The 23,698-nt window shown below is 40.5% G+C and overlaps 1 protein-coding gene across 3 annotated transcripts in view; it reads left to right on the top strand.

The window, feature by feature from the left end:
- pcdh11 (protocadherin 11) overlaps positions 1-23,698 on the top strand; it is a 209,958-nt gene that overhangs the window by 114,944 nt on the left and 71,316 nt on the right. For 2 of the 3 annotated variants that reach the window (XM_054793109.1, XM_054793108.1), the window contains exons 5-6: positions 3,459-3,494; positions 12,085-12,283. In XM_054793109.1, coding sequence (XP_054649084.1) covers positions 3,459-3,494; positions 12,085-12,283 — 235 coding nt within the window. The remainder of the gene's footprint in view (positions 1-3,458; positions 3,495-12,084; positions 12,284-23,698) is intronic. The other variant, XM_054793110.1, reaches the window with a different exon arrangement.

The raw sequence follows: 23,698 nt of genomic DNA, 5'->3' as shown, positions 1-23,698 counted from the left end.
CGCGCTACATTAGCCATTTTCTCACCACCGTCCAACTTCCTGATGATGGCCACCTTCGTTTCTATAGAAATTGCTTGACGTTTCCTGCCACTACTACTAGCACTTGCACTCCATTTATCAGCCATGATTAAGGATAACAAACGGCGTTCTCCGAGATGTTATCAGCGACAAGTGCAGACGAACTGAGAAAGATCGCACGAGAGGGATGCTGCTACCCACCATTCATAGCGGCGGAATGGTGCGCAATACAAAAATAGCGCCTTTGTATTTCGAAAAAATTTAAATGACAAAATATGGCAATTTTCGAAAAAAATCATGAAAAAATAGACCAGTCGGCTTGTGTTCGTATCGACGAGTGTTCGCACGTCGGATGTTCGTTAGTAGGGGACTGATCAACATTTTAAGACCAGTTAAAAATGACAAGAATTTACATTTTTCACTGATGAAGGTTCAAAGTAGAGCTTCAAAATGAAAAATGAAGAAATGGGAGTGAGACAAAAACATTTTGAGTAAGCAGTCTATTGTAAACAAGCATTAACGTGAAATGGTTGTTCTTCAGCTGATCAAAAGTTTAGGAGCACAGCCTTTAAAATCCCAAATCTTTGCAGAAATGTGGATTCAATGTCATTTTCTGTCAGGTACTCAAACTGTCATGATCTCTTGATGCCAAAGGCAAACACGGTTGGATTGTTGAGCAGCATAAGCAAGGCCTCTCGCAGCGCGCCATTGCTGCTTAGTTTGGACGCGATGTATTCATATACATTGTATATTGTCACTTCCTAGATTTGTACATTTATACATTTCAGTGTGACATGTGCTGCTGACCTGCTAGCCAGGTCACCCTTGTAAAAGAGATCCTGATCTCAATGGGTTTTTATCTGGTTAAATAAAGGTTAATAGTAAGACAGTCATTTGAAATTTCTTCAAACATCCTTGGAACAAAAAAGTCAATGTTAGACCCAAAAAATGGCACCGGCCCTGAGCAGGAAGATCCCATTGACTGTCCGTCAAGGCACGGGACCAATGGAAGTTGTTACTGGTGCCAAGTGTGGTCCAGGCCTCATCTCCTTCAAAGCCACAAAATTGCCCGTTTGGAATTTGCGCAAGAGCGCCAAACATGGGACAGTGAAAGGTGGGAGAAAGTTTTATTCTCTGATGAGAAAAAAATGGAACCTTCACGATCCTGATGACTTCCAACGTTACTGGCATGGCAAGGAGATCCCACGTGACATGTTTTCCACACGGCGTCGTGGAAGGGGTGGGCATCATGATCCATCAATGGAACAATGGAGCTTTGGGTTGTGCAGGGGCGTCAAACGGCAGTTGGCTATGTGGAGATGTTGCAGGAGGCATCCCTCATGACTGAAGGCCCTCGTCTGTGTGGTTATGATTGGCTTTTTCAACAGGACAACGCTGCAGTTCATAATGCCCGGCTGACAAAGGACTTCTTCCAGAGGAATAAGATCACTCTTTTGGACCATCCTACACGTTCCCCTGATCTAAATCCAATTGAGAACATTTGGGGATGGATTTACAAAAATGGACATCAGTTCCAGACAGTGGATGCCCTCCATGAAACCGTCTTTACCACCTGGTGCAACATTCCCACTAGCCTCCTGGAAACACTGGCATCAAGCATACCCAAACCCGTTTTTGAGGTGATTACATGGTGCAGCTACTCATTACTGACTTCCTTTTTGAACATTGTATTTCTATTTTAGAGGGGTTTTGGGTTTTGAGCTATGGTCTTAAACTTTTGATCAGCTGATGAAGAGCCTATTTCCACTTTAATGCTTGTTCGCAATAAATTGCTTACTCCTAAATGTTTTTGTCTCACTCCCATTTCTTCCTTTTGCATTTTGAAGCTCTACTTAGAACCTCCTTAAAATCCATCCATCCATTTCCTATCCCGCTTGTCCTCATTGGGGTAACTGGGGTATGATGGAGCCTATCCCAGCTGACTTTGAGGAGGAGCACCTTAGAGTGGTCGCTCCTTGAGATCCGACAGTGTAAAACCTCAATTCGTGCAAAATACAGTGACTGAACCAGCAATTATATAACATTTTAACATTCTTATTGTTAGTTATTTAACCAACGTATAACAAAAGTAAAATACAGTAAAACTAATCATTATTGTGCCAAACCAGTCATTATTAATGGAATTAATAACTGTTTGAAATACGACATCATGCATGAAGATGGTTTGAATCAAAGGTGTTGTTTGACTATTCATGCATATTTTACCCTGAAAATGCTGGTTGAAATTTTAGGGTATTTAACTTTGAATATTCCACACAAAAATATCCCCAACACTTCATGTGTTCTTGCTTTGAAATAGACAATCTATGAAGGTCTGGATTATACTGTACTGGTTGTGTATATGCTGCATAGACTTCACCACCATGTGGTAATCATGCATTTCCTTCCAATCGATTTGTTTGTTTTCTGGTTTTACACAGAAATAAAGCCGTGGTGTACTGTACAGAATATGGTAATTTATCACCACCAGCTCATTACGTGCACATGGCTGTTTTTAGCATCTTTACTCAATACTGGAATGAAAACTGACAGAAAACATGAACAGCAGGCCATAAAACGTATAATACGGTGTCATTTTCATGTTAGTTCTTGTCCAACTTAGTTTGAGTTTATTCTGTAATGGTTGCTAACTTGTCATGGTATTTTTTTAATGACTAAATGCACCATTGCTCAGTCACTACAAGGATCCCTGCGTGAACAATTATGGCGGCATAATCGCTTGACATGAACTTATTTCCTTGTCATTGTTGTACTGTTCCACCCCATCAGTCCTGCTCCCCTCGTCTAAGTGGTTCTTCCCCACTAGATTATTTCTATTTTCTTTACAAATCAAGCCATGTGTTCTGATTGTTATACACCGTACAAAGAAAACAAAAATGGTGATTAAAAATTAAATACTCTTGTCTCTCTGTGAGTTATCTCAGTCCCCAGAGAGATGATGCTTTTTCTTTTCTTTATTTCTTGTTACAGGCTCACGGATATCTTTTGTTCCCAATTTAGAAGCTTGACTGTGTGTATTGTTCATATTTGATGGCTCGTTTGATATTCCACTCACTTTCTTCGTTGACATGTAGCGAAAACATCTATATCAGAGTGTCAGATGTATGGCTGGTGTCAGGACATCGGGTTTTGCCCTCCCTCCATTCCTTTGCAGAGGTGGGAGGGTGCACGCTCCGCAGGGCAGCTCAAAAAAATGCGCTTTGCACGCCGAATGAGAAATCAATATGTATCCAACACCTCAATTCCAAATAAAAAGACTTTTAATTGGAAGCTGTAAATCTATGAGGGTGTCAATTGTTGATGGGTGGCTTGAAGAAGGCTGGAACGTTCCCAGCACATATTCCTTTGTCGGCTCTCGATTCATTTCCATTGTAAATTTGAGATGCTGATCTAAGGCGACTCTTCTTCTGTCCTTGCAGGAGGCCTGTCAACTTGGGAAGATAACCTCTGTGAATGTAAGTCGCGCTCTTCATTGCATGCGCTCCCTCTTAAGCATGTCAAAAGCATGATATCGTGCGCCGTGTCTTTTAGCAACTCATGTTCACACACCATTCTTTTTTGTAGTTAGTTTTTGTTAATATTTGGAAAACATTTTTAAGATATATATGGATATATTTTTTGTCACCAACCATGAAATGATTCTAATAAAATACCTCTAACGAATGAATTACTTCAATTTGAAAGTTATGAGAGTCAGTTTCTGTCACTATCTTGAATAAGAACACCGACAAGAACAACCAAGAGAAAAAAAGTGTGTGACTTTAAAATGTAGCCTTTAAGTATCAAATAAAATATGTTCACAGTTGTTGAATGGCAAAACATGCGCACTTCCGTAGGGGAAAAAAAGTCAAAATACCTGTAGCGCACAATTACCTGTCACTAGCCTGACTGTAATAACACTAGAAATTACATAGAAAGCCTGCGGTGTTGGACTGAATGTTCCTAATGGAATCCCTGCATGGTTCAGCAGGTTGTTGCATCTCAATCGCCAGTGTAATGAATGGCCGTGCCACACAGCTTTTTGAGATTCAATTCATTAACAGTGCTTTATGATGTGGTGGTGTACTGCAGGGCACAAAGAAAGTGTGCTTATCCAGACTTATTGAGATAAACAAGACATTTTGGACAGTTTTCTGTTTAACAGTTTGACTTTTTTTTCGGTTCCAAGTGCACAAAAGTCCACACAAGTTTGCAATAAACGTCTGTTGTTCTGGCGATCCAGTCTGGTGGGTGTGTCTCACCGAACATTACAGTAACATTACTGACCCCTAGTGGCCAGTGAAGAATACTACATATCATCACAGCATCTTTGAATGCGTCTTCTGGATGCCATTTTTATACTCAAACATGCTTAATTTACGAAATGCATACATGTTGCTTCAATATGTTTATTCAACCATGGAAACGGCATGCAGGGCCCTATGAAATCTGTTATTTATTTATTTATTTTTTTAAATTTCTGTTTATTTTTGTTATTTTTTGCCTGGTAAGAAAAAACCCTAAAATAACTATTTTAAACATGATTTCAGGTATTTATGCCTCTTTGGATTTCAGTTTTTGCAATGAATGAAATGAAATGAAATGTTTGAATCCTGCTTTGTCATCAGCATGTACCTACACAATCTCGACAATCAAAAATAGACAAAATAGATTGACGCTGCATGAAGTCATGAAGTCAGCCATGGCATATCCGACATGACAGAGTGAAAACAAGTTCTCCTCCCATTCGGTGTGAAAGTGTTAAGTTTTTGACTTCTTGAGTTAAGAAGAAATACATTTCAGGCTAGATTGTTAGCTTGCTAGCTGGCAGCCGTCCTGAGTCCCTGCAGCATAAGATATGTGCAACGTGTTGTAAACGACGATTAATCAGAGTGTAAAGGTGCACAGGGCTCTAATCATGTTCAAATCCGTATTTATAAATTCATAAACAGGTTTTCTATGGTCTAACTATGAAAATTTACCATTTATTAACATTGAATCCTATATCACGGAAATTCAACTATTGTGATCTGGAAGCAATTAACCACAATAAATGAGGGATGACTGTAAATACTCGAAATTGAGTTTGAGACCTCGATTTACAGCTGTTTAAACTGAAACTGATTAACTCAAAAGCCCTTTATTGTGAAGAGTCCATATTGGGACAACAGGCCATTAAACAAAGGGAGGAAAAAAATCTCAAATAAATAAACTGAATGTCATTTTTCAATTTAGACATTTAATTTTGATTAGACTTTAGTTTCTGCAGTCTTCTAATAACATTTCACGTCTATTTCCTTTCGGAGGATAAGTAGGTTTCTTCAGGCAGATATTTATGTCATGGGTTTGTCAAAATGCTGTTGCGCCACGGATGACTCAGCCCAATTTGATAAATAATTCAACCGATTTGTCAACCAGTCTCCCACTAATCTCTCGACCCACTCGCGAGCATCACCTCCTCTTTGTGTGTTCCTGCTAAACTGACCATCTCACACAAACGGCGTAGCATGTCACCCCCACGCTTCAGAGAACTGGCACAGTGTGAGCAAAAAGACAAGGGCTGACAGAGAAGAAACTGCAGTTTTCTTAGCTGGCGGTGGTGGTGGTGGGTGTGTGTGCGTGTGTGTGTGTGTGTGTGGGGGGGGGGGGGGGGGGGGGGGGGGGGGGGTTCGTGACGTGGCACGACATCTTTTGGATAAATGCCTCGCCGTGTTGAGTTTTCTTCCTGCACGTAAGAAGATAAATCACCTTGCTGAGCGTACCGATGTATGCAGGTCTCGGTGTACCCGTGAGCTGATCTTTATCCACAGTGGCAGAGCCAATCCCCTCTGATTCACTCCTAAGTGGGGCCCTGTTTATCACTCACACAGAGATGTTTCATTGCTTTTCTTTGTGCGGTGTTTAGAATTAAAAAGTATATTTAGCAGTAATAAAAAGCCCGGCCGCCTCCTAAAGTAGCACGCGAATGCTACTCGGCCCACAGCTAAGCCTAACGGTATAGCTAAGTATAATCCAGCCCCATCTGCTTTCTGCCCGGGTGGGTAACCAGAGGGAATGTTCTGGATTGGCTGGCCTGTTCTATGGCAGAACTTGGCACACACACGCTCCTGTTCATTTTATCTCTGTGTACATACTTCTCAAGGCACTGTTTTATCAGGCTGAACAGGCTTTGTTTGGTCTTGATATCTCTTACCACAGCTTGTCTTTGCTTTATGGATTTCTGGCAGCTTCTTTAAATAAGTGATAGCGCTTAGTAAAACACTCACCTTGACTCCTCTGTGAATGTTTGTTTGTTTGCGTTTAATGCTCGTCGTTGAGCATGAATGTTGTATTCACCTTTGGGAGCAAAACTTTCATTTATTTAAGACGCCTAATGCCATTTATTGTCATTAATATTATAGTGCCGGGTGTCGTCAAATCGAATTATTCTTTCTAATCACTTGGCACCAGCTTGAATAGGCTTGAAAAGGTGCACTTTCGGATGGAAGACTCTCCTTTATGCAAAATGATTATGGCCTAATTGTCACGGACAGCTGTTTGTTCTAATAGATTGTGGATGCCATTGCTGAAACACGTTTCCAATAATTAGGATCATGTGGAGAGGAAGAATGCTTTTTTTGTAGCGCTGCCAAGCCGCCATAAGTGGGCTCACTCTTAAGCCGGAAACCTGGTTCTCTGCTTCTGCACGCACGCTCCAGTCATTTGAGAAACACCTGTCAAAGCTGTTTGAGAACGAGCTGATATTTAGATGCACTGAAAGCCCGGGGATGCATGGCACATGCATCTGTAGGATTTAGCTGACAAGGTGTTGTTGCTGTCTCTCTTTTGGCTTAGGAATGCTGGAGGAGATGAGGAATAGTCTTTGAGGGAATCCCATATGTTGGCAGACAGTCTTGACTTTCTCTGTGTTTGTTTAATGTTTAATTTTTTTTTTTTGTCATTTTAAAAATGCAAACAATAAATCCAAGCTTGGACTCTAATACCACGGGCTACAGTCGGTTAATTGAGTCCACGAAGGAGGTTTCAATATATTTCAAACACATTGCTCGACTGCAATACAACGACAAAAGCAGCAAAAATGGGAAAATCAATCAAAAGTCAAAATATTAAGAGAAGAGATGTAATCTAGCAAGGAAGGAATGCCATAATTTCACAAGAATAAAGTAATAGTAGAGGAAAAATGTCATTTTAGTAGCATGAAGTTGAAATATTAAAGAAAAAAAGTTTTATTTTTGTTTCTTTAAAGTCAAAAACAATGAATAAAGTTGTAATTTTTGGAAACTTAGGTTGGGGGAAAATCTATGACATGGAAATAAAGTCCAAATATTAGAAGAATGTTGAAATATTTGGAAAGAATACAGAAATAATCAACAGCAGAAATTTGACCAGAGTTATGTCAAAATATTAAGACAACAATTTTCTGATGAGAAAAAAGTTGCAATTTTATGAGAACAAACTTGTAAAATGAGGAATAATATAATTTTAATAACAACGTTGAGGTAAGAAAAAATGCATTATACATATAAAATACATATAACTTGTCTTTCAATATTTCTGGACTAATAATAGTCCATAGTCAGCCACGAAACAGTGGTCATTATTTGTCAATCAATTTTTGAAAAAACGTGATCGCGCAAGGGAGCGTTGTTCGAACCGTGACTGTCGAGATACACCTGCATGACATAGGCAGAGGTTTATCTAATACTTTGGAGTACATTGTCTGGATTACCTTTCAGAATGAGGCAGTGCAGTTCTATACCAATGAAAGCTATAACCACACTAATACACATATTGTTGAATTAATACCTTGCTCTCTTTGAATGCGTCTTTTGAATGCCTTATACAGTAATCCCTGGTTTATCGTGGTTGGCTCTAGACCCAACCATAAAAGGCGAATTTCCACAAACTAGGATTCAATGTTAATAAACTGAATATGTTCGTTGTCTAGAGCATAGACAACCTGTTTTAACATGACTAGAGCCATGTCGACATGAAATACAGTCACATTTACACTCCTATTATGCCGCTAGCATAGCAAGCTACCACTTGTGACTAGTGGCTTGGTAGCTTGCTCCAATTGACTTCTTCCAGACTTAAGAAAGTGTTTCAAACAAAGTGGGGAAGAAGGACAAACAAGTCAAAAACTTACCACTTCCACACGGAATGAGAGGATAGCCTTTTTTCATTTGCTCTCAACCTATGCCATGTCCGTCTCAGTCATGGCATGTCAGCTGGGCGCTGCTGGCTCAGTAGCCAGCCTCCATGCACCGTGATATAGTGAGGTAGCAGTATTCGAATCACGGCAGAGCGACGGATGACTATTTGTATTTGAGTTCATTTTGACATTTTTGTTCTTGAAAATGCTTAATTTAAGCAAAAATTGCATTTGCTTAAATATGCATATTTTTTTTACTAATAATAGGCCACATTCAACCACAAAACAGCATGACTTATGAGTTAACGTTAGTATATTTTTGAAAAAACATGAAATTGAAGCATCAAAAATTTGAATCGCTAAGTGGCGAAGACTGTACTAGACTGCTTTGCTTGTGCAGTTTTTTTTGTTTTTTTTTATCAAGGTTTTTCGAACCCTGGTGGGCAGGGTCTCGGTTTGCTCCGTTTGTGAACTACGATGCAGTTCGCATCTGAACGCAAAGGGAAATGACTGACAAGGAAACAGATCTCTCTTTAATCCACAGAACCAAGCTCTCTCCATTGAGTCTTCAAAGAACAATAGCTGGGTTATCTGTGCACCATATTGGTTGAGGAAAAATATGTGTGCCCAGAGACACCAACCCCCCCCCAAGAGCTGGAAGGAGCATGTGTTAATGATGTTTTTAATTCAGCACCTCCAATATACTTTTGTTGCTATAGCAATGAAGAAAATCAAGATAGTCACTTGCGCTCCAGTCGGATTTGCCCACGAAAATAAAAATCTCTTATCAGGTTGAATAATGGGATGACTCAAATTCACCGCAATAACTGAAGCTGAGGGCGTAATTACATTTTATGTGTTCTTTACGTCCCTACACGGCGCCGGCGGTGTGATGCATTATGATGTTACCCAGGGAATGGTGTGAAGACATGAATTCATGCCGCAGCATAATCACTGTGACAATGCTTGGTTCCACCGATGTTACCTCAATGTCAGATCAAATCTCTCCCTCCCTTTCTCTCTCCCTTGTTTTCTTCTCTGTGTTAAACGCCAAATAAAAGATATAAGCACACAAAGCGCAAAAATCAAAGCAGCGGTGGAGATTACCCGTTGTGCTATGAGCGGTCGTAAAGGGTTTGTTTTCCAGACAAAACACAACCATGTTTTCAGACGCCGTGAAATAAAGCCCGTCTTCTCTTTCTTAGCTCCAAAGAAAGGTCACAGCATGATGTTGTGAAAACCTTCCGAGAACTCAAAGTCTTGTACACCTTCTGAGGGAAATAACCACTTCCCTGTGAACCTGAGGGCTTTTCAATGTTCACTCATTCCCATCTGTTTAGCCCAGGGTTGTCCAAACCTTTTCCACGGATGGCCGAATGCTGAAATGTCAAAGGACTTTGATGGCCCCCGGACCGTACTTTGGACACCCGTGGTCTAAGAATGAAGAATGAAGAAACATGTTCTATGAAAAACTGTTTGTAACTGCTAAAGTCCTCTTGACACAAAACCAAAGTGAGAAAAAAGCAATGCCAAAATGAAAGTACTCACTTAATACGACATTTTTGTCACACTTCTGTCATACATCAATAAAAATAACTGAGTAAAAAAAAAAGAGTTTTCTGAACCGCCGCCATCTTGGTTGTGACGTCAATGACAGGCGTACGTACCGGGAACGACATTCAACACACGCAACCTTGTGCTCGCACCAAAGCCAACAAAGTGACATATTCACAACAAAAACACAACAATACAGCAACACTGATATTGTGTTGTGATATCTATGATATAACGCACACAGAAAATGGCCGAGTATGTTTTTTTTGACTGTCAGTAAGTGACACAGACACTGCAAACTCAAAGGCCAGTTAGCCCTGGAATGAAACCCCATAGTATTATTCTAAAATGTGTAGAATATATCTGGTAAAAAAATAGCTGTACTTACCTACTGACACTGAAAGACTAGAAAGCTGAGTGATTGCAAGCACTTCAGGTCCACAACACTTACGGGAGACACCGGCAACAGATGCTTACAAACTATGGCATGAAGGCATGCAAAGAAAGTGACATATTCAGAGCAATAATAACAGCTGCAACAGTTAGTTAACAGTTAGTCCGTTGGGAATTAGCACTGCATTGGCCGTCAGCACTGGGCTGGTTACTATGGAGATTAGCAGGACTCTGGCACGCTTTTCCACTGTCGTTTTGACTTTTTACTTCCATCTGCTGGGCAGTATGGAAACATTTGTCCCACGAAGTTTGCTGATCTGATGAGGCGAATGGTGTCTTTTAGAAATGTCAACAAGCTTATCCGTCTCCTCGAGTGTTTTATTTCCAAGTGCTCTGACCATTTTTGTGGAGTTACATGCACAAATGCCGAAAATGGTCCTATCTCGCAATGTTAACGAATCCTTTAAAAAACTCCTGGATCCATTCAGAAGTTTTTGTTATTTTGAGCACAAACAAAAAGACAGATAAATGCCCTGTTTTGTGCTGCCAGACAGCTACAACTACGGTGCAAAAGTAGTTAACTTGCGGGCCATAGTCAATTCTATTTTTAGGATGGTGGGCTGCAGTTTGGACACCCCTGATTTAGCCTGTAAACGGCACTTCAGATGAGATTAAGGTAAAATGATAGCAGATAGGTAGATATTTTATTTATCTTCAAGAGAAATTCACATTTCCAGCGGCTCTGCAAAAGTAAAACAAACAAAGCAAAATAGGAGAGTTAAGAAAAATCACTTCAATTTCAATAATATCTAATAATAATACATAATAAGTTAATACATCCAGTCTTGTGTGTATTTTTACCGCTCTCCCTCCGTTGTGTTGAAAAGTCACCTGGCATGGGTAAGGAATGATCTGTTCATTGTATCAGTGGAGCAGGGCAGTGATAGTAATCTGCCACTGAAACTGCTCTTCTGTTGAGAGACGATGCTGTGCATTGGATGATGCTGGTTGTCCATGAAGGAAAGGAGCCTCCTCAGTGTCCTCTGCTCTGCCACAGATGTCAGGCTGTCCAGCTCTGCCAATGACAGAGCCTGCCCTCCTCACCAGTTTGTCCTGGCGTGTGGCGTCCTTCTTGAGGCTGGTCCCCCAGCACACTGCTGCCTACAGGAGAGTACTAGCTACCACAGTCTGGTAGAAGATCTGTAGCAGCCTTCCGTGGAAGTACAGATGGCTCTGCCCTTTCCTGAACCGAGCATCTATGTTGGCAGTCCAGTCCAGTTTATCATCCAGATGCACCCCCCAGTATTTGTACGTGTGAACCACCTCCACACGTTCACCTTTAATGAGAACAGGTTCTGGTTGTGTCCTGTTTCTCCTGAAGTCCACCACCATTTCCCTGGTCTTGGTGGTGTTGAGGTGGTGTTTTGGCATAGCTGGAATGAGTTAATGGTGGCATGTCCAGCGTTGTCGTACATGCAGTAACAGCAACACTTGTAGGGATTTTCCTCACGTTGCTTATTCAACCATCAACGAGCCGTGTTGTCAGCGCTGCTCATGCTGATTGTTCTTGTGTTGTCAGGACTGGTGCACCTATATTTTCTCCAGCAGCAGAGAGGTTGAATTTAATAATTAAAACAGCTCTGCGTGTACAATGATAGAAAAACAGCTGCATAATAGGCAAAGTATCCACTCACCTTGGTAAGATCTTTATCAAAGTTTGTGCTTTTACAAAGCTAGTAATGCTCATTTTTTTAACAAGCAAAATGCCCTAAAAAACGTGAAAAACAGAGAAATTTGACAAATACATTTCAACACACAGTGTAAAACATTTTGTACAAGTAAAGCTATTTGTGTATTTCAGTAAATACAACAAAGAATTGCCTCAACATACATTGCTTGTTGCCCTTTTATGACCATTTTCACAGAATAAAGAGGTTTTATTGAAGCCTTCTTGTTGTTTCCAGACCCAGCGCCGTGTGACTTTCCATCTTCCAGATGGTTCCCAGGAGAGCTGCAGTGACAGCGGGCTGGGCGATCCAGAGCCAAGCAGCACGGCCAGCACCTCCCAGACTCTCCCGCTCAGCTTCCCCCAGGAGGAGTACTATGAGCAAACATCACCTAACAGCCGCACCGAGGGAGATGGGAACTCAGACCCCGAATCCAGTGAGTCCTCTGTTTTCCTACATTTTAACAGTGGCTGTTCTTTTTTTTTTGGTTGCCAAGTAGGACACACGAGACAAAAATGGGTATATTAATATATATTCTAAATCTTTTAGCAATGCATGTATGTGATACAGTAGCATGGCCACTCTGAATTAGTGCTAACACAACCTGCAAAGGGTCCTGACTGGTCAACCAACAACATCAGCATATTCAGTGATGAGAGAAAATAAAAATAAAAAAGTAGAAGAAGAAAAATCTGTGCTAAACATTAAAAAAACAATACATAAAAAAGAATAGAGATACATTAAAGTAAATAAAAATATGATATATAAACTATAAGTACATTTAAATTATAGACCACTCATGGCAATAAAGCAGGAAGGTTTTTTATTGGCCCGCGGCACATTGTAGAAATAAAATGAAATTTAAAAAACAACAGCAGAAATGGGAAAAATAGAGCAAAAAGGCAAAATTAAAGAGTAGAAGATGAAATGTTGACACTAATAGCGAACAGTAACACTAAGCTTTGTCTTTAAATATATATATATTTAAATATATACATATATATATATATTTAAATGTCATCCTTTTTACAAAATTACAAAATAAGAGGTACACTAGTCTGCTTACAAAAAGCCAGTGCATCTTCAAAATGATCTTGAAGCGGTCAGTTTAAAGCACGGGTGTCAAACTCAAAGCCCCGGGGGGCCAGATTATTATTTTATGTAGCCAGCGAAAGCCTGGAAATTACGCATGTCAAAAAGTCACTTTTTCAATGAAGACAAAATCAAATTATGAAAAAATACTGTAGGTTTTTTTATTTTATTTTATTTTGTATTAATCATTTCTGATATTTATTTTATTGTTTGATTGTTTTTTTGATTTATGTATTTATTTATCACTTTAAAAGCGATGAAAATAATTCCTACAAATCCAAAAGAGACAATCTTTCTTGCTGAATGTATTTGTTGTGTGTATTTTGACAGAACATCTGTACTGCATGCAGTCAGCGTTTCTTACTTTTTTAACAGGATTATGCAATAGTTGTACTGCACACCCAAATTTCTGCTTGGCACCTTGACTTCTGATTTCAATGTAAGTAAGGAAATAAATAACGTAAGTAAATAATCAAATGTGTAATAATATCATGAGATTGTTATACATTTATATGGTTTGACAGTTCCAGGCGGCCCTCTGAGGGCGACCGTAACTGCCATGTGGCCCACGGTGAAAGCACGTCAGATGCCCCTGGTTTAAAGAATAATCATAAACATTTTGTTGCTTTAATGTTGTATGTCTTCTGTGCGTTCTGTCAGCGTGCTGCGCTAATCTGTCCAGTTGAAGAGGAGTTCTGCTTGTTAACTTGAATTTCTGCGGCGGTTGGAGATGAATCTAATAATTCACAGGACAGCTGTCACTGTTTAGTTTACTGCCCACTGATGTTCTCCATAAAAGGTGGCATTGAAGTCGCAAGCATACACAACATAAAAAAGAAAACAGAAATAATTAGCTAATGGGGGGGGGAGAAAATCGACACAGCCTCGATGTTCCTTCCCCCCCATTAGTAGTGAAGACTGAACAGAAAAACACAGCATAACATGAACAAGGCTATTTTGGCGCCCTGGTCAATGTGTCGGTGTCACATGCCAACATAGGCATCGTATTTATTCTGGTCCCAGTGGATACTATTTTACATTCCACTGGCAACGCTGCTTTATACTGTTTATTGCATAGTGGGTCGAGTCACTTATGCCGTCACTTGGCAAACTTTTGCAGAGTTACATGTCAAAATATAAGAGTGTGTGTCTTCGTTTTTTTTCCTTTCTTTGTACAGCTCAAAGAATCTGTGGGACAGGTAGAATTAAATTGCTTTTCACACACCTCATAGCTATTGTGTCATAGCTGTAAGTGAGACAACAGTCCTTGGTGAATCATCCTCCCCAGCATCTGTGCTGACAGGTCCAGGCCTGGGGTGTCAATGCGAGTGTGATTGTGAATACATTTGTTCGACATCAGACGAGACGGGTGACATCCCGTCAATGGCTTTCTGTTCATTTACATGCAAAGGTCCCTCCCATCTGCCCACCCCACCCACCCCCCCACCCCGTTCGGATGCAGGATGCGCTGAAAAATCTCATATTTACAAGACGAGCCGACGTTCCCCTTCACTCACGCACCTGTAAAGCGCTGGCTTGTTTAAATGCGGTGATCAAAACGCTTCCTGTCTGTTGGATATTCACCACGGTGACAGCGAATGTTCACTCATTCATACATACAGGGAGGATTGCTCATCCTCCTTGATATTCGGCAACATAAACATCTCATATCACATCCACCTGCTCAAACACTTATTACACTTTTCCGCTTATTACGCACATTAGTTTTAAATGGAAGACCAGTCTAATGGAAGCACAGCCCTATGTAAGTGCAATATCAGTTATCAGCTCATTTTACAGTAGCATATGTCTTATTAAACTCAATACGACTACAACAGTGACTTGAGATGATGGTCATAAAAGATCATATGGAAGCGGAATGAAATGCACATACTGTACGTATGGCTCATTGGCACACCGAACCTTGTTATAGTACGCAACGCTTTCTTTGACTTTCAGGAAAATGAAAAGCATGGTTATGGTAATTGTAATGGTTTTATTTGCTTTGGAAATGCTTGACAAGTTACATTGAGTAACATTACGTGTTTAAAAGAAGCAGTTTATTCAATTCTGTCCGTCCATCATCAGTTGCTGAGAAAACAAGAGAGAATGTGTAACAATAGGCCGCTATTTTATTTTGTTCTATTTTGTTTTATGTTTAGTCATAATTAGAGCCAAGGTCAAAGCAACTGCAGAAGTAGGTCCGTTTGGGGGCGGCATGGCTCAGGCAGTAGCCTCCCAATCTGAGGGTTTGATCCTCCGTCCTCCCGTGACCATGTCGACGTGTCCTTGGGCAAGATACTGAACCCCCCAGTTGCTCCTGATGCTGCGTCATCTGCAGGTAAATGTGCCAACAGTGTCAAAGCGCTTTGAGTGCCTTGGAGGTGGAAAAGCGCTACAAAAGTGAAAGACCATTTACTGTAGATTTGTAATTATTATATGATATATTATTATATTTTATTGTCTTATATTTATTCATTTTATTTATTTATTTCATGGCTTGAATAACATCTCTGGCTGGAATTACAAGTTAATTACAGCTGTCACATGATGATAATCACATGTGAACAATGAATTAATCAAGATTAATCACCATTTGCAACTACGTCTGAAATATACCCCTTTTGGTTGACAGCGCAAGGCTTGGTACTCACCGATGTACTGTAGGCAAACGTTCTTCTTGTCCGTCGAAAGTGATTTCTAAAAAGTGTCAGTGAAGGGGCTCCTGTCACCCACGCGTTCCTCAGAAGAGACGTTGCAGCAAGTTCTACGCGAACTGCCGTAGCCTCAATTCTTGCCCTCTTTCTTCTTAATCTCTTACATGGAATCATCTGGTTGAGAAATTGCCACAAACACATGAAGGAGCTCACACACCGCAGCAGTCTTTACTTCCGTAAACACCTGGAAATGCGTGTGACGTCGTGCTTGTGCGGACGCTTTGCTTTCCCATGAACAAGTCGCATTTTTTTGGTAATGTGAACGATCACATAACAATTAAGATTTTAACAAAAAATCCAAATTGGCCATCATACCCTGCAGTGTGAACGTAGCCTTTATCAGTGCGAACTCGACGTCACTGCAATATGCCATTGGTTCGCAATTGTTTTCTGTCATGCCCCCGCCCTTATTTATCTGGACAAACCACTGTATGAGCTGCTGGCAACAGCATTGTTCAAGCATCAATACAGACACGAAGGAACGTACGTATACTTGTAGTATCTACAGTAGTGGATAGCCCAGTGCCACCCTCCCCCACCACCTCACAGCACGCCCCACTACAGTATTTGAGAAGGACTGCGATGTGCTGATCATAAATAAAATATAAACATGTGTCAAACACCACACTTGTTGGGTTAAGGTTAGATTTAGAACACATCTTTTGTTGGTTTGAAAATGTTTGTTTGTTATTATCCATTTGTGGATTAAAAGAAAATTACACAATTCTTCCTTCATACGCTGTGTTACTAAAAAAAAAAGTACTGATCTAATTTATTAAAGTCCGAACATCCGCCAAGTCCAGTTTCTCTGTCACAAAGTTAAAAATAAAGCACACAGTCGTCGTGTGAAAAAGGGACTAAAGATGGATCCTCAGCACGCTGGCCCTATCGGAGGTGAGAGTGTCATGAGGGAGGGTTTCCGAAGATGGATTAGATATAGTTTTATCAATGAGCACCAGGCTGCCCTGGCGGTACCAATCTCCTCTGGTGTTGGCTCAATTTGTAAAGCAAGACGAACAAGAAAGAAGTGGGAAGCAGCGAAAAGGACGTCGAGAGGGATGTCAAAGTAACAACAGAAGCAGGTACATTTGGCCGTTAAAAGCTGCATTGTTTCCAAAAAAGGTGCTTCTTCTCGGACCTGAATGGCGAATAATTGTTGGTCCCAAAGGCAATCTGGGTGGCATTCTCATGCCGATGCATTTCTCCCCTCCTTTAAGGTCGTTATTAGGCCGCCCATTCTGGAAATAAAGTTCATGTGACATTTTATGTTTTTATTATTTATGAGTCAGACCGCTGTTGATTTTATGGGCTCAGGTTTCCCTGCCCCCCCCTCAGGCTTACCTCACCACCCCGCCATCAGTCATGGGCTGTCACTGTTCTGGTCACACGTTGTTGCTTTTTCTTTTTTAATGTTTTTTGTCTCAACAAGTTCATGGAATCTTTAAAGACGTCTACTGCAGTTATGTGTGAAGCATTGTAGCAGCCTTTTTCTGCCCAATTGCGGCACTCACCGGGTATAATGACATGCAACGTTAATTTGTGCCTCTTGCAAAGTTGTCAATGTGTCATAATGACTGCATGACTCATCATCAAACGTACTTTTTGCTGGAATTACTTTGAAAAGGTCATCATAAGCCATATTGGCTTGGGAGTTATCGTCCCGCGCGGTAGTGGTGGTTGAACGCAATAAAATGAGCCTTGTGATGCGGTCAGTTAAGCTTTGTTGACATCGTAAAATGAAGTATCATCTTTGATTATACGCAATGTTTTGCTTTGTGCGTTTGTTAATTGTACAGGCTGTCGTTGTAAAGTTGAGACGTTATGCGGCAAAGAGCTATGTGTAGCACCGAGGTTAAAGGAAAGCTGCACTTTGGGTGGAATTTTGCCCATCATCCACAATCATTATGTGAGACATGAACACACTTTCGCTTTTCTGTGCGTTCTAAAGATAGAAAAACAGCTACAAAGCGGCAGCTAAGAATGCACGTAATGGGACGCACCCATTCCGCTGTAAAGCCTTCTGAAAAACCTCCAGAAACCACCAACAACGCTGCATTTGCATAATGTGACCTGCATATTAAGCAAGCTACAGTGAGGTTGTTTTTATTATTGTTCTGAACACTGTCACACCCAAGAACTACGTTACGTGCGTAGTGACACCTTGCCACACCACACCGGCTAGCTACTAGCCAGCTAGCAAGTAGCATCACCACACTCGCCCGCAGCGCATCAGCGCCGTACTCGCTGCGCCACAGGCCACGACCGAAAGGTAACACTACATATTGGAGCTGCCGCCACTGCTGCTGTGTTTTTGATTTTGAGTTTTGAAAAGTTAGCACTCCGGTACTGCTTTGGAGGTGTTTTAATAGGTGCATTAGGTGTGTCTCAATACATGCATTAATTAGCTGCCTCTTTTTGTCTGTTTTTATATCTTTACAATGCACAGAAAAGAGAAAAACGTGTACGTTCATGAGGATTGTGCATGATGGCCAACATTTTTTTTTAAAAAGGGCAGGTTTCCTTTTAGTCCATCACCGCAAAAGCAAGCAAAAACACATTTCTGGTCATGACTATTTTGAAATACTCCGTCTGAATTTGGAGGAATTTAAGGCATGCGTTTGTGCCACTAAGTGCAGCTTTGCGGCAGGTGCATGGAGCAGGCATTGTGAGGCTTTGCAGTACAGTGTCGTAGTGTAATCTGTGGCATATGGCTTTCAATGACCAGCTTACACCTTGTCTGTCTAAGATCTAAATCTGCTATTAAAATAAGCCCATCCCCTTTTAAAGTCTCTTTAAACACGGCAACTATAATAAGATTATGGTTTTAAATAGGCTTCACAGTGTATTATAAACTCAACTTATTGCCAGAGGTACTTGTTTCATTTTAATAACCGATTTAAATCAATGTTTCGTCGATGTTTGTATTATTTTTGTGAAATATTGTATTTGAAGTTTGTTCATTTGCGATGCCAGTGGACTGTTAATCTGATTAACGGCTTGCGGTATGCATGTGGGAGTGACATTTTGAACTCTCCCAAATGTCCATAATACCTTTTGGACTTAAGTTTCCACCCGACTGTGTTTCTCCGTATGTACAGAAAAAGCCACTTGATCTGCTGTGCAAAAGACATTTTGCGCCATGTGATTCTTTTTTTGATCAGCGTCTCAAACCTCTCCACTGTACGCCTCACAGCCAATGCCGAGCTTACACTAAGACTGGAATTCGACTGTCTAGACACAATCTGCCCATGAATAAAAGGATTTCATGGCAGGGCTTTATGAGAGTGATCGGAGCAAAGCGGTACCAACCTGAGTACACAAGCATGTGTTTTACCATTCAAGTTCTCTATTATGTGACAACATCCTGTTAAGTACAGTGAGTTTGCATTAATTATTCATTTGAGTCCAATCTCACTTTCACTCTGAGGCTTCTCAGGCACAATTAGAAGAAATGAATGTGCTTCTTAATTACATTCATTTGTGCAAATTTCCGCTTCCCCCATCATTTTTTTCTTCCTGTGGAAACTCTGTGACACTGACCAATGGCATATCATTTGCAATGTGACTAAATCCATTCAGCATAGAACAATTAGCTGTAATTAGTGTAACAATGTCATCAGCGACCAGGGGAAGAGAGCAAACTGACACGAAGGCAAAGGAGAACCCTTGTTCAGAGAGTTAAACGTCCACTGGAGCAAGAAGCAGATAATTAGCTGACCACAGGTTAGAGAGATGATGAACTCTTGCAAGACTAGTAGGCTTTTCATGATTCCTTTCTTTTCTTTTTTTTTTTTTTTTTTAATAATGCACCAAAAGATTTTGTCTCTCTGATAGAGATGCCCCTCTCAGCGTTGACACCCTCGGTTGCCGTCAGTGCAACCTTTCACTTCTGACTACGATCACCATCAGAGGACTAATTAAGTGCAAAGCTCAAGGCTACATCGCTGCTGTGGCTTGTAGAAAGACGGGCGGAATCATCTCTCATTCAAATCGCAGTTAGGTCTGTGGCTTAATTACATTTATTAACGTCACAATAAAAAAGTATATATATATATATATATATATATATATATATATATATATATATATATAGACATGCATGACTTATTATCAAAATGTACTGCTCGGGATGACTCAATATTTGACGTTGATATCAGACATAGGTCCGATATCAGCAAAAATGAGTACAGTAATCCCTCGTTTATCAGTAATCCCTCGTTTATGGCAGTTCATTGGTTACAGACCCGACCATGTCCCAAATTATAAATTCAATATTTTCATAATTAGAGCATATAAAACCCGTTTGTGACCTTATATACGGTTTTTAAGATGATTCAAGCCCTCTAGACATCAACACCCGTATCGTCACCTTTACACTTGCATAACCAAATATAGTAGATATAATAGGAGAAAACAAAGATATAAATACGACTTGTGTTCCAGACATGTGGGCAGGACTTCGGGGGTTCAGAGTTGAGTCGTAGGGGCCACAAATGTAGCGTGTGTTGTTATTCTTATGTTATTATTATTGTGCTGTTCCGGCCATCACGTCATCACATCAACAGCGTGTGCTGGCATGTTTAGCAAGGAGTAGGAGAGATGGCGGCTGTGTGGCTGTGTTTTTCGTTGAAAGCCCGAAAAAGACATTGCAGCGGACTGCACAACCTGTCATTCTCAAGTTTCCCGTGGTGGCACAGAACCAGGGAAGTTTAAAGCGACCAACCTCATTGCGCATTCAAAGCAGCATCGCTTGGGATGGCAACAAATCCATAACAGAACAGAGCCAGTCCCTGTTGGTCGTGATTAATAACGGGTTTAAAGTCTTCATCGAGCACCTCGAACCTGAATGTCGGTTTTTCTCATGACTACTGTCTGATTATTGTTCTCTGTGTGAGTAATATCACTTGATGAAGACTTTTCTAACATTCCACACTGCAAAATAAGTCATAAAAGTATGTATGATATGTGCTGATATCTATCTTTGAAACAACTTACTGTCTCGTCTCGGCCAAAGCCCCGCCCCACTGCCGTGTCATTCATTTTAGTTCTCCTGGTTCAGCACGGTCTTAAGCTGTGTCGTAGTGAAATCGTGGTTTTCTTGTTTAGTCCTCAGTAAAATAGGACGTTTGTCATTCTTCCCTGCACTTGCAGCTACTGCATATCTCGCTTCTGCCATCAATCCCTTTGCAGTCTCTCGCTAAAAAGGGTCATCACAGCCTTCTCCATCTAGAATCAAGTGCCATTTACATCATTGTCCAACTCCCCTTTCCTGAAAAGTGGCAGATTCCGAGATAGGATTTTACCCCGACAATGATGACATCGTCATGTTGACAGAGATATTCCATCTGTGAATATTTCATTCATGCGCAGCATAAAATGGTAATGAAGCCTATTCGCTTTTTGTTGCAGTTATCCCACGATGGACGAGATAACATCTTCAAAATCTCTTTTCTTTCCACATCATTTGCACCAGTTTTCTGTCTCTGCCGTATATTCGCCTTCATATAAATAAATAAAAGCTTTTGTGCCTTCTGGCTCCCAGAACTTTTTACAGCTGCCCCAGTGGGCCAGCAACAGAGCTAAATGAAGCAACAGTGAGTATTAACCTACATAGATTGGACCGTTCCTTTTAAGATGGTTTTAGTTTCTTTTTTTTTTTTTTTTTTTTTTTTGACCAGCGGGGGTTTGGAGCTGAGTCAGAAGGGGATTTAGTTGGACTCATCTGTATCCTCCTCAACCGATTGGGATTTGGTGGAAGTGCTCAGTTCTCAGAGGTGAGGTGGAGGGGAAGCCTTGTTTTATCTGGTTCAAATGCCACACCAGTCGTCTCCAAGAGAGAGACGAGTTATTGATTTGGAGGAGTCAAGTCAGCTTGCTGAAATCTCTCTCCACCCTCCTTCAAACTACTGAAAAGTGTCATGGTAGAAAGCTCTTTTGCAGAGTGTAATCGTTCCCCAGGCAGTGTCTCCTGTGATGTTGACAGTGAAACACTCAGGATCACAATCAGGATTTGAACAAGACAAGCCATAAAAGATATTTGTAGGAATGTTTATATACTGTATATGTATTTTTGTTAAATAATCGGTTAAGCCATCTGAAATATCGCCAAAATGTCTTTAACCTGGCGTTATCAGAGCACATTACAGCTTTGTGAACGTAATAATGGCCCAAAAGAAGCTTTTTGTACTTTGACCATAAAACAGCAAGTTTTCAATTACCTTTTTTACTGATTGTTCAAACTATTCTATCGTCATAATAAGTAATCCATAATCCATTTTCTACCGCAATGCAGATGCCAACTAACCTCCTGATAGTTTCTGGGTCAGACGCCAAAACACCATTATTAATTGGCTAACGCGGTAGCCTACGGGGTCATTGAGTGCTCAAGCAGTAAACGTCCCACCAGGCTAAATCTGCAGCTAGCGCAAACACTTTTGACGAGAAGATGGCGAAAACAAAGAAAGATGATGAGGGCCGTACATGTCAGCATGAATGGACAGAGGAATGCACCTTCGTGGAGACAGCAGGCTCGGCGGTGCTGGTTTTGCAGTGATAAAATGTCATCGATGAAGCGCTGCAGCAGTGAAAAACCCGTCACTGTGAGTGGGGATTCCCCCGAAAATGAGGCTTTATTGTCGGTTGTATGTATTTTGAATACATATATAAATTACTGTAAAAATTAATTCACCAATGAATTATGTTTAATATTTCAAGCTAATTAACTCATTCAACCCCTTCAGTGCCGGCCATTTTAGACCATTTTGACAAGGCACAGAGAATATTTAGCTCCATGGCTATATAAACGTGGAATCTACCAAAAGAAAGATTAGACACCCGTCTTTCATCAGAAAAAAACACAGTTTGTTTCTACCTTTTTCTGTTTTTTAGTAATCAGCAGTAGAACTAAGTTTCAGGAAAACAGCAGTTCTCGACTAAAAATGGGAAAAAAACAGCTTTTTGTGAAAAGATACATTTCAAGCATAACTTTCACTTTGACACTATTTTTTGTTCTTTTGTGACAGCTGAAGTATGTAAACAACTAGACCAACATAAACAAGACGAAAAAGGGGTTGTTTTATACCAAAATAACAATTGATTTACAAATTATATAAAGGTATAAATACGTCTTTGGTATTGAATGAGTTAAGATAAAAAGGTTTATGTTTTTTAAGTGTGCAGGAGTAGGTGGCCCATGGATTCAGGTCAAATGTCTGAATGGGTACACGACTGTAAAAGGTTTGGGAACCGCTGTTGTACACCATTGACAGGGCATATGTGATACATCTATTACACCTAATTCTATTTATGTGGAAAACACTACATTGGGCAAAGTTGGGTCTTGGTTGTCGAGGACACAAAAGCAAGAAGTTGCTGTAAAATCACCTGTCAACATAAGCCCGTGTGATATTTTTATCATATAGAGATACCGTCTGACTAAACGAAGACTCTTGTGAAGTGGGCTGCATTACTACATGACGCACTCTAATTAATGAATACATTATTTGATGTTTTGGGAGAAAGTATTTCAATCTTTTAATATCACCATCTGTCTTTTAACACTTTCAACATATCTTGCTTTTCTCGTGTACAGGCTGATGTTGCTGCTGATTCATTCAAAAGGCTTTTAAGATGAAAACAGAAATCTTGGCTGGCTTCAACTAAGACGCTGCTTCAAATTCACTCTGTAGCGCTGTGGTTTGAGTGGGCTTTTCAAAGACCTGTACAATTAAAGTACTCATCCTGAAGTTGTTAACATGTTCAGTAAGTCTTATGTCTGGTTTGGGAAGGGATCAATAGCTGCCAAGTTTGATCGCGTCTCTGGACAATATATTTTGAACTCGGCAGGGAGGGGGAGCCACTTCAAACAAGAACCAATGCTCAAAGGCCTCAGCCAGTAATTTACTTTGTTCCATTTCACCGGCTCTGATTCCGAAACTGGAATATGGCTCTGGCTGCATATTAAGCGTTTGAAAATGTTTGGGTTGGAGAGAGGTGAACAGTTTTGTTCCTTGATCCCGTCGAGCTGGTGTGATCTCACTAAC

This window comes from Dunckerocampus dactyliophorus, chromosome 11 (genome assembly GCF_027744805.1).
Source record: "Dunckerocampus dactyliophorus isolate RoL2022-P2 chromosome 11, RoL_Ddac_1.1, whole genome shotgun sequence".
NCBI classification, from domain to species: domain Eukaryota; kingdom Metazoa; phylum Chordata; class Actinopteri; order Syngnathiformes; family Syngnathidae; genus Dunckerocampus; species Dunckerocampus dactyliophorus.
This window is presented reverse-complemented; position numbering and strand designations above follow the sequence as displayed.